The following is a 12,480-nucleotide window of genomic DNA, read 5'->3' on the forward strand; positions in this document are numbered from 1 at the left end:
CTTTGGGGCCACGGACGGAGGTGAGGTGGTGGTGTGGACGCGCGATGTACACATCTTGCAATGGCAAGGGAAGATGCTGGGGGTGGAGGGTGAGTTTGTGGGGGCATGGACCGAACAAGGGTGTCTGAGAGGGAATGGTCTCTGCAGAATGCTGGTAGAGGTGGTCTGAGATCCAACTGCAGGTGGTGAAAATGGTAAAGGTTGGTGTGTTGTAACTGGAGGCTGGTGGGGTGGAAGATGAGGAAGTGGGTGGGGGGTTCTGTCAAGGACCTACACTCCCATTTAACCTCCACAGAATTAATCATAAGGCTTTTGTTGTGCTTCTATATATAATCTACACCCTTTTCACTCTTAGTATGAAATTCTGTAGAGCCAGATTCTATGAAATCAAGGACATCAAGATGTGAAACTATAGTGGTTGAAACAGCTGCACTACGCACACAATTCATTGATGAAGTTTTCCAGAACCACTGGGAACCAACAGATCATTCCTCAAGTGGTTTTGCTATGACATTAATGCTATGACAGCATTAGCAAATGACAATTTATCAAATTATTCCTGAACAGTCATGAGTTATGTTAAATTAATTAAAAACAATATAAGCAGATGTAAAAATGTGACTTTTCAATTCTTGCTTTTTTCCCTCTGGAGATGTGAAATCATTACAAACTTTTCTCTTCACTTCTTGAACAGCTCCTAGAAGCATTTTTGCTTTAAAGCAAATATCCTTGAATCCAAAGGTATTCCTCACAAAGAGCAATATTTGAACTTGCACAATATTGCAATTCTGAATGCTTTGATAACAATTGTGATTGCTCAACAGAATGAGAAAAATTTGATTGAAAGTAAATAAAAGTACAGTAAAATAAATGCAAAATGTTTTAATACAAAATTTACATGTGCAATCCTTAATTTACATCACCAGAAGTGATACACATTTTATCAACAAATTTGGTAACAAAATTAAGATTTGATATATTACAGTACAAACTCATTACGTTTACACTTTGAAGTAAATTAATACATAAAAATCTTGATTAAGGCATTCAAACCTTCTCAAATGATTGTACCTCTGCTTTTTATTTAAATCACTACGGCTCCTTTTCCTGATAACTTGAAGATGAAAACTAAGTTCCAGTTAGCGATTAAATTTCATACCCAGAGACGATAAAATCCAAGTACTATGGTAAGACACGTGAAAACTGAACCTACAAGGAAACACCCATCAAGATAAAGATCAATAGCAGATTTTAAATATGCACCATTTGAATAACTTGACAGTTCTTCAAAAATGAAAATTAATTTAACTCGTAATTAATTAATTATATCAGGGATCATCCTCCACATGCGGGGTACTCATTTACTTTGCAAAAACTGGTTCTTTATTCCAATAAATAAATAATCGACCAATGAAAATCAGTGCCTCTGATTCTGCTATTGGAATAAAGGATTCAATTTTGGTAACAAACAGGAGAAACAGCAGACATGTAGTAAATTATGATTTGAACAAAACAAGCTGCAGAGTGAAAGTTCTTTAACTAACATGTCACAGATTTTTAAGATGTCTGAAAATATGACGACTACGGTACTGATACTATCAAAAAAATTCTTGGGATATTACAAACAATTCAAGTTAACAAGTACATCTGAAAACAATCTTTTGCCTGCTTATCACATTTTACCATTTGCAAGATGTACTGCAGTAGCCCATCAAGGTTCCTTAAAAGTATATGCCAAATCTATGGCCTCTACAACTAGAAGTAGTGATGCAGATTGATTGGAACACCACCTGGAGTAATGGTCCCCTCCAAGTGAAACACATCATTCTGGCATGAAACTTTATCACCATTCCGTCAATATCACACAAAGTTCTGGAACTCCCTTCCAACAGAAGTAGGTGTGTTTCTTCAGCCCAAGGTGACAGCTCACCAACATTGCCTTCAGGGCAATCACAGATGGGCAATAAATGCTGGCTCATGAATAATTGTGAATTTTTTTTAGAAAAATAACAAGCAACTAGTATAAAAAGTGCCTTTCTTTCACTCATTCTTTATTTGTATCCCACCTAATTTCAGTGCCAGATATACTACAAAAGTTGTGACTAACGTACACCTGATCACCCTCCCCCACATCCAGATACATAGGTGCATATATCAGAATTTACAACTTGTACAGCAATTGCTACCAATTAAATAAACAGTTTTCTTACCTGCTAAATATTTAATTGTGTCAAGTTTGTGAGACTCTAACAGAGTTTTCAGTCCTGCTACTTCAGTGTCTATCTTTCGATTTATTTGAGTCACAGCTCGGTTTTGCTGTGAATGCTGTAAGTTAGGTAGGAATCACATCAAAACTCTGGCAGTGACATTAGACAGTTTATATAATAAAAATATTATGTATATCTATTGGTGTGCTTAATGTCAGAGACCATTATGAACAGAGTCAGGAACTGAACTACTCGATAGAGTGTCAGCTTCTAAGTTCAGGTTCAAGTCCCACTCAAGTTCAAGAATGTGGAAACAGATATCAAGGTTGATACTCCAGTGCTTAACCAAGGAAGCACTAAATATCAGAGGTGTCATCTTTGGATGAAAGATTAAACAGAGGACAATCTGTCATCATATAAAAAGTTTTTTAAAAATTCCATGGTAATACCCCAAAAGGTAGGGTTTTTTCTTCCTGGTGTCCTCACCAGTATCTTTCCCTCAATCAAGATCATAAACAGATTTGATCATTGCTGTTGATGGATATTTTGAGCAAATTGGGTGCCATGTTACCTACACTGCCATGCTTCAAAAGTAGTCCACTTGGCTATAAGATGCTTTAAGACATTCAGGATCATGAAAAGTGCAGTCCAAATGTAAGTCTTTCAATTCTAGCCCTCAAGTCATGAAAGGCAGTAAGACTGTGCAAGGTACAAAATGTAAAATTAAGTTTTCAAAGACAATTCTCACCAACTCAACTATATCAGCTCTGGTTTCCAGTACTCTCCTTTCATGCCCCGTTAACTGTAGAGACAGATAAAAAGTGTCACAAGTAATACTGAAAATAACACCAATAGTAGATTACCAAGTACAAATAGAGCTGTGTTGTTTAGTATTGGTGTTGAGATGTTTTATGTTAAAAAACTGACTGCTTCTGTGTAAACAAATTAGTGTATTAAACAATATCTAAACAATGCTGTCAAGGACATTACATCATTTTGCGACCAGTGAGAATACATCATGTTCTTTAGAAAAATAAACTAAAATTCTTACAGCTGTATTGGCTATGAAAAGGTCCATTGAGTATTACACAACCTGTTCTATACTTGGCATACATAGTTGCAAATATAGTGCATCAAATACTTTGCTCACAGCTGACAGTAAATTCTCTTCTTGAAAGCACGTCATCACTCCCATGTCTCAGATTATTAATTTTATATACACAGCATACACAAATGTTGTCAGATATTTACATGAAATTAGTTCCAATCTAGTTTATATGGAAAAGAGAATAAATACCATCAGGCAACACAAAAGCATAAGTCAAGTTTATTAATTATAAAATTAAACAATAAATCAAGACAGCAGATTTCACTTAATTTGAGGCTTAGATACAAAGACAAATGAGATACCTTACTATACCTAATAGTAGGAGACAGTGAGGACTGCAGATGCTGGATGGGGATCAGAATAGAGTGTGTGGTGCTGGAAAAGCACAGCAGGAGAATCCATGTTTCAGGCATAAGCCCTTCGTCAGGAATGAGGCTGTGGATCGGGTCTGAGAGATCTCAGCCCCGACCCACAAGCCTCATTCCTGATGAAGGGCTTATGCCCGAAACATCAATTCCCCTGCTCCTCTGATACTGCCTGACCTGCTGTGCTTTTCCAACACCACACTCTCAACTACATCTAATAGTATCACACAGAACATACATAGTACTAGCTTCTATCTTTTAGATATCAGAGGTGAAGTTGATCAGATGAACTGCAAAATGGAAGTCTCCTTTATCCTTAGAATCAACGTTTCCTTGCTACAGAACCAAGTCAGCTTTAAAGGGGTGAAGCCCTTTTCTCTCAAACCTGCTGCAACAGAAATTACTATGTAAAAATTGTCAAAAGAGAAAATAATCAAATCTGTAAGAGAAGGACTGATTATCCTTCTCTCAAGCAGTTATGGCTCTAGTCTTCTTCCTCTAAAAACTAATTCACTTCCTTCAAGATGTTGATACTCAAGTCTAAAATATAAAATGCATCATGGTAATGCCGGGCACCTTATGTCATAGTTATGACATACCTAAAATCAAGAACATTATACTGCAATTATACAGCCATTTAACACTTTTAACTCCGACTGCTGCTTACAGCCAAATTAGGCTTTTAGTGTGTGGAAACAGAATAAATCCTCTGTCTTACTCTCCTCAGTCAACATATATTTTCTACCATGAGCCACTAGATAATAATTAAGTTTGGTAACACAAGACGATATTCTCTTATCAAAGATGCTGAGGCGATTTGCAACAACCTTACTAATATTCAAACTGAGATCAGTTAATTCACCATTAAACATTACCTAAACTTGACTTTCCTAGTCTATATGGCTCCATTCCAGATCAATAGTGTATTTACCATAGCCATTAGTAATGGAATCCCAACATTGTTAAACATAGATTATAACATAATTTTGGCTACAAAGAGGGACCAGATAAGGGTGTCGCTTATGAGCCTCTTTTTGCAACTAAAATTGTGGCTTTACAAGATGGGATTCAAATGTTGATGGGCTGAAAGATAAGTGTATTCCACTTCTCAATCAGCCGATGCGTTACAATACTTGGGATGAAACTTCCAATCACTTGTTTACTATTCTCCACATCCCTGCCACCAAGCCCAAGATCTTTCTTTGCTTCAAATATACTCTCCGGAGTCATTAAGGACTTTTCTTTAAATTCACTCAATGAATGTATAAGATAAAAAGGAGACTTTGCAGATCCAGAGATTTGGAATAAAACAAAAAACAAAGTGCTGGAGAAATTCAGCAGATCTGGCAATGTCTTTGGAGCGAGATACAGTGTTAATGTTTCAACTGTAATGGCTCTCAGAATGAATCAGCTAGCTAGATAAAATTAAAATCCTGTCTAAAGCTGAAGAATAATGAGCACATACATTTAATTCCCCTTAAGAATGAGGATTTTCATCAATTAGCAAACTCTGCCATAAACTGCAAGACTGGCAAAGTTAATAAAGCAATTGTGTCAGGAGAGGTTCCACACAAGGAAATTGCGAAAGGTTTGTTTGACAGTTTACTAAACTACTGTCTTCTCAAAGCTATTGGTAGAATGATGATATCCACCAATAAAACTACATTGGCACAAGGAACTCAAGTCACTGGTCTTTGAGAAAAATGGACTTTTGAGATGAGGAGAGGAAAAAAGGATTCAATATTCTCTAAGTTTAAAGCAGGGAAAAAAATGACAGATTTACTTTGCTATTCCTGTATCAAAAACAGGTTTTAGCTACACAACTAAAGGGTAAGGTATTTATATAAAAGCAAGAAAAGAAATCATGATAGAAGGCACAATTTCCCATTTTTGCTTAGAGATGGGAATATTCATTCAGTCCCATATGGTCAAGCCTATGCTAAGGTGAGGTTACTCCCAAGACACAAAATTTGATACTAATTGAAACAGATGCAAACAAATCTTTTCATTCAACTTCAAAATACAAAGGATTTTGTTATAATCAAAGAAATGAATATCACAGCAATTAATTAGTAGAGGAAGATGGTAACATAGTGGCAATGTCATTGAACTAATAATCTTGAGGCCCAAGCTAGAGGCCTAATGACATGTTTGAGTACCTCTATGATAGATGACAAAATAGAAATTTAACTAAAAAAGTAGTGCAATTAAAAAGCTAACCTAATGGTTATTGTGTAATCCCAACTGATTTTCATAAATAGCCAATTGATTCAGTAATGTCCTTTGGGAAGAATCTATTGCCCTTATTTGGTCTGGCATACTGTAACTCCAGCAACACCAAAAACCATAGTTGGCCCTTAACTGCTCCTACGAAATGACCCTAGCTAGTTACACAGTTCAAGCAGCAATTGAGGATAGGCAACAATAGCTTGCCCAGTCAAACAAATATTTTAAAACTACATAGATAAATATATCACACATTTTTAAATAAAGGGGTCTTGTACACAGAACCTTGAAAAATTATGCTTTTCACTTCTAGTTCATATTTTTAATCTTAGGTGGGCGGCACGGTGGCACAGTGGTTAGCACTGCTGCCTCACAGCACCTGAGACCCGGGTTCAATTCCTGCCTCAGGCGACTGACTTTGTGGAGTTTGCACATTCTCCCCGTGTCTGCGTGGGTTTCCTCCAGGTGCTCCGGTTTCCTCCCACAGTCCAAAGATGTGCGGATCAGGTGAATTGGCCATGCTAAATTGCCCGTAGTGTTAGGTGTAGGGGTATGGGTGGGTTGTGTTTCGGCGGGTCGGTGTGGACTTGTTGGGCTGAAGGGCCTGTTTCCACACTAAGTAATCTAATCTAATCTAAAAAAAACTACATCTCCATACATGATCCCAATGACAACATCTTCATAGTGATGTCATGTCTGATTAGAGCAGTGAGACAAGTGACAGATACTGGCCTCTAAAGGGGCAATAGACAAAATAAAATGAACACTGAAATGATGGATCGAACTATTGAAATATACATACTATTTGCTTTTGCAGTACAACAAATGCAAAAAAAAAGATGGACAATGAAAATGTCAGAGGACTTTTTTTCTAGGTCACATTAATGGAAATATAAGTACTACCTCCAACAAAAGCAGCCTGGGTCTACCATTCAACATAACTAAGCACTAGTTAGGAAATCAAACTCATCTTCATTACATGGCACAGTTACTGGATAGATTTGCTGAATTATAATGGAATTGCTGGGCCGGTAAAATTTCAAGTCCTATATCTTCTAATACAGGGAGAAATGAATAACTGAACTGGAGTTGATGTGCATTAGGACACTAAGAAAATGTCAACATGCATTGTACATTTGCAGAAAGTTTAAACTGCTGAACACCAGTTTTATCTTGTATAGACTATTCTCCAATTAGGAGAAAGTGAGGACTGCAGATGCTGGAGATCAGAGCTTAAAAATGTGTTGCTGGAAAAGCGCAGCAGGTCTGGCAGCATCAAAGGAACAGGAGAATCGACGTTTCAGGCATAAGCCCTTCTCCAATTGCCTATAATAGTGAACTGAGATGGCCATAAACATATAGACATGGACTGCTCGTCCCAGATTTACTGGTTTTCATACTGATGTACTTTACAGTATTTCCTAGGAGATGTAAAGTATGCTCAGGAGTACAACTCTAAATTAAATTGGCAAAACACTCCAGCAACCAAAAGCTCCCTACCACTCAACACTCTCCAGTAATCCTGCCCCACAGAGTCATAGTCAAAGAAATATACAGCACAGAAACAGATCCTTCAGTTCAATTCAACCATGTCGACCAGATATTCTAACCTAATCTAATCCCATTTGCCAACACTTGGCCCATATCCCACTAAACTCTTCCTATTCATGTACCCATCCAGATGCCTTTTAAATGCAGTAATTGTACCAGCCTGCACCACTTCTGGCAGCACATTCTATACACACACCACCCTGTGTGGAAAAGTTGCTCCTTAGGTCCCTTTTATATCTTTCCCATCTCAGCCTAAAACCATGCCCTCTAGCTCTGGACTCCACACCCCAGGGAAAATACTTTGCCCATTTATCCTATCCACACCGTCAATTTTATAAACCTCTATAATGTTACCTTTCAAGTTTCATAACAGCCTTCCAATAGGAAGGAGTCCAGAACTGCACACAAAAGTGGCCTAACCCATTTCCTGTACAGCCTCAACATGACCTCCCAACTCCTATACTCAATGCTCTGACCAATAAAAGGAAAGCATACCAAATACCTTCTTCACTATCTTAGTGACTCTACCTTCAAGAAACTTCACTCCAAGGTCTCTTTGTTCAGCAACACTCCCCAGGATGTTACTATTAAGTGTATAAGTCCTGCTCTGATTTGCTTTACTAAAATGCAACACCTCACATTTATCTAAATTAAACTCCATCGGCCACTCCTCAGCCCATTGGCCCATCTGATCACTTCAAATAAAGCTTGCCCATCATCTCTCCCCATCCACACCTGACAACACCCACCTGCCTATCTTTTTCCCCATTATGCAGGTGCGCATGCGCTCGTGTATGTGTATAGGAGATGTCTGCAGTGGTGGATTTGAGAAGAACATTTATAACACCGCAAGTTTGCAGTTCATGACAAAAGGTCGTAGCTTTACTGTATATTTGAAATAGTATGTTTGTATAGTTTTATTTGAAACTGCCTTCACATGCTGATTGCCACTCATCCAAACTGGGCCCAATACAAAGATCTGAAGCTCAAACCTAAAGAGCTAAGTGGGTGGTTTAAACCACAGTCAGCAGCATGCCCTTCCACTCTGCTGAATGGAAATCTGACTCAGTATTGATCATTACTTTTAAAGAAAATGTGATGTACTTATTCCAAATTTGACTTTTATTTGATCCAACCGTACCACCTGTCTCACTATTTTTAGATAATTTTCTGATGTCCTGTTTTCATAATCAATTACAATTTTATACATCTTTCACTTCTCCTTATAAAGAGATGAAATTCAAGATTGCGTTCCTTATTCTCATATCCAGTAAGATGGATAAGCATCAGCAGTAGTCTTTGGAACAACCCAAATTCCTTCATGTTGCTTTGGGCCTTGATGACCAGAATGTGTTCAAATTGCAGCATATCTACAGCAACGTACAGTTTCAGTAGGATTCCTTTTGGACTTGTACTGTTTTCTATTCAGTTCAGCATTTCAATTGCTTTATTTGACTGCTGCTCTTAATGATTACTTTTTTTTCTTCTATATACAGATTTTTATACATCTCTCTCACACATATACACAGACACTTAACTCTTAAATTTAAATCTCCCATCGTTCCAGCAACCTACAAAATGATCAAGCTACAACCTCAATCAGCTGTCTCCGAGATAAACAATTTGCTAATGCAACTAACTTCCACGAGATTTAGAAATGCAACTAAATTGGAAATAGGTAACAACCCTATATAGAAATGCCATTCAACATTACCAGCATTCAAAAGTTAAGAAAATCTCAACAAAATGTGCATTCAGCAACAAAAAATAACTTACCATTTCTTGAACTCTACTTTTTTCCAAATTCATGTCTAATTTGTTGTTTGATGATATCTTGACAACTTCATCCTAAAAGAAACATTTTAAAACAGTAGTGTTAAAAACAGGAAATTGCTGAAGTTTGAGACAAACAGCTTATTCAAATTCAACTGCATTTTGACAATTCCTGTTTGCTTTGTTAATTTAGGAAAAGCTATGCAATTTTTGTGTATCCTAAAAATGTTTTAACTCCAGAGAGGACATTCAGTACTACTGCTGTACTATGGATTTTCAAATTTTCATGCTTCAGTATACCTAATATAGACTTAATAATCCAAAACAAACAAGGTGAGTAGGTAGATTTGACACATCATCATGATCAAATATGACAGTGGAACAGGCTTGAGGGACTGAATGCCTTAATGCTGCTCTTACAAAGTTGTAGCTACCCTTGCAGGACTCTGAAAATACTCAAAGATAGTACACAATCTTTTGGAAATCTTCGATTTTGAGCAGTTTAAGTTATATTTACAGAAGAAACAGTAAAAAAAAACATTTATAGATTGTTAAGCTTGATTCGTTGGTTGACAATGCAAAATGATGACAACAGCATTGGTTCAATTTCCACACTGGGTGAGAATTACCATCAACCTCTCTCTGCACCCGAGGCATGGTGACCCTCACTTTATTCCTTCACCACCTCTAAAGAGAGCGCAGCCCCATGGTCTGGTAATATTATGGTGACCTTGCCTTTAAGTGCACATGTAACACCCATGTTTAATGGCATTTCTTGGTAGACAACTTGCATAAATCACACCATCATACAAATTATTCCCCTGACAACTAAGTATTGTAGAGATACTAGATTTAACAACAGTGGTTAGCACTGCTGCCTCACAGCGCCAGAGACCTGGGTTCAATTCCTGCCTCAGACAACTGTGTGAGGAGTTTGCACATTCTCCCCGTGTCTGTGTGGGTTTCCTCCGGGTGCTCCAGTTTCCTCCCACAGTCCAAAAATATGCAGGTTAGATGAATTGGCCATGTTAAATTGCCCGTAGTGTTAGGGTCTGGGTGGGTTGCTCTTCGGAGGGTCGGTGTGAACTTGTTGGGCTGAAGGGCCTGTTTCCACACTAAGTTAACTACATCTATCAAAGCAGATGCTTACAGCAATAAGTGTAAAAAGTGAAGAGCATTATAAACTATAAAAACGTCCAAGGCAGTCTTAGAAGTTCCTTAAGAAGCAGCACAGTGCCTCAGTATCTCAGCATCAGGGACCTGGGTTCAATTCCACCCTCAGGCAGCAGTGTGAAGTTTGCACATTCTCCCCATGTTTCCTCCAGGTGCTCCAGTTTCCTCCCACAGTCCAAAGATGTGCAGGTTAGGTGGATTGGCCATACTAAACTACTCAGTGACTAGGGATGTGCAGGCTAAGTGGGTTAGCCATGGGAATTACAGGGTTACAGGGATAGGGTAAGAGGTTGGGACTGGGTGAGATGCTCTTCAGAGGGTTGGTGTGGACTCGATTGGCCAAATGGCCTCCTTTCACACTGTAGGGATTCTAAGAAAGCAAATTTTTCGATGTCTTCTTTAGTAATGGCTGTGATACAACAATGTTAAGTGAAATACTGAACTGTCCTCAAACAGCAAACTTTTGCTTTTCTGCACCTGCAAATGAAATGTAACCAAGAAAACAAATCTCATCATTGAGCAAGAAAGCAAAGCTTGAAAGTGCTGAACAGCCATCAAGATATGAAAAAAATCATGAAAAAAATCATGAAAAATGCTTTGAGTTTTTGGTCTTCATGGTGCTCTTGGCTGTGTACTGTGGTACCTTGAAAACCTTATATAAAAAGCTTTGATTATTATTTTTATTACTTTAGATAAAATTGTCAAACAGCCAATATCTCCTCATCTCGGAACTGAATGACATTCTTATTTTTAAACTGTACTCCCAGTTCTGGGTGCCCCAACTGGGGGATCATCCTGCCTACATCTATTCTTTCTATACCTTTAAATATTTTGGAAGTTTCAATGAGATCATCTCTCATTCCTTGAAAATTTGCCCAATCTCTTCATGGGAAAGTCTCGTCATTCCAGGAACAAATCTGGTGAAACTCTGCTTTACTCCTTCTATGGCAATATCTTCAATTGAAATAATGAGACCAAAACTATTCACTGTACTCCAAGTGCTGTCTTTTCAAACTCCTATCCATTTGAGTTATAGGGAGAGGGTGAACAGGCTGGGGCAGTTTCCCCTGGAGCGGAGGCTCAGGAGTGACCTTATAGAAGTTTATAAAATCACAAGGGGCATGGATAGAATAAATAAATAAGGTCTTTTCCCTGGGGTAGGGGAGTCCAGAACTAGAAGGTATAGGTTTAGGGTGACGGGGGAAAAGATTTAAAGTGGACCTAAGGGGCAACGTTTTCATACAGAGGATGATGTGCATATGGAATGAGCTGCCAGAGGAAGTGGTGGAAGCTGGTACAATTGCAACATTTAAAACTGGATGGGTATATGAATAGGAAGGGTTTAGACGGATATGGTCCAAGTGCTGGCAAATTGGATTAGATGAGGTTAAGATATCTGGTCAGCATAGTCGAGTTGGACCGAAGGATCTGCTTCCATGCTGTACATCTCTATGACTCTATTGGAGCAAAACTTCACAACTCAAAGCTTCTCGCAATAAAGGCTGAGATTCCATCTGACTTCTGAAATAGCTTACCGCACCTGCACGTTGGTTTTCAGAAACTTAGGGCCATGGATACCTATGTCACTTTGCACATCTACACTTGCCAATTTCTCACTACAAGGAGGACTCTAAATCTATTCTTCCTATCAAAGTGGATAACCTTTCATTATTGCACATTAAATTACATATACCATGTTCCTGCTGCATTACAAAGCCTGTCAAAATCCTCCCAAATATGTGTTATGAAGATGTAAAATAAAAGATTGCTTAGCTTTCTGTTAAATGCAAATCTGGAAATATTAAATGTGACCCCCCCCCCCCCCACCAAACCATCTCCAAATCATTGATGTACATTGAAAGCAGCTGAGACCCAATTACTAATCTCACTGGCCATAGCCTGCCAATGCTAGAATGAGTCACTTACTTTTCCTCTGATTTCAAATTGTTAGCCAATCCTTAACTCATGCCAGTACATTACCTTGTGTACTGTGTGCTTTAATTTTGTGAATAAACCTCACATGGTGATTTTATGAAAAACCTTCTGCAAATCCAAATATCCTACATCCATCAATTCT

The 12,480-nt window shown here is 38.2% G+C and overlaps 1 protein-coding gene across 3 annotated transcripts in view; it reads right to left on the minus strand.

Moving 5' to 3' along the window:
• Positions 1-867: 867 nt before the first annotated feature.
• The window catches only part of LOC132832233 (mitochondrial calcium uniporter regulator 1-like), a 33,448-nt gene continuing 21,835 nt past the window's right edge, over positions 868-12,480 (minus strand). For 2 of the 3 annotated variants that reach the window (XM_060850042.1, XM_060850041.1), the window contains 4 exons: positions 9,234-9,305; positions 2,956-3,009; positions 2,211-2,325; positions 868-1,209 (listed from right to left, as the gene is read on the minus strand). In XM_060850042.1, coding sequence (XP_060706025.1) covers positions 1,154-1,209; positions 2,211-2,325; positions 2,956-3,009; positions 9,234-9,305 — 297 coding nt within the window. In that variant the 3' untranslated portion in view covers positions 868-1,153. The remainder of the gene's footprint in view (positions 1,210-2,210; positions 2,326-2,955; positions 3,010-9,233; positions 9,306-12,480) is intronic. The other variant, XM_060850043.1, reaches the window with a different exon arrangement.

Source organism: Hemiscyllium ocellatum, chromosome 34, assembly GCF_020745735.1.
Source record: "Hemiscyllium ocellatum isolate sHemOce1 chromosome 34, sHemOce1.pat.X.cur, whole genome shotgun sequence".
Lineage (NCBI taxonomy): Eukaryota > Metazoa > Chordata > Chondrichthyes > Orectolobiformes > Hemiscylliidae > Hemiscyllium > Hemiscyllium ocellatum.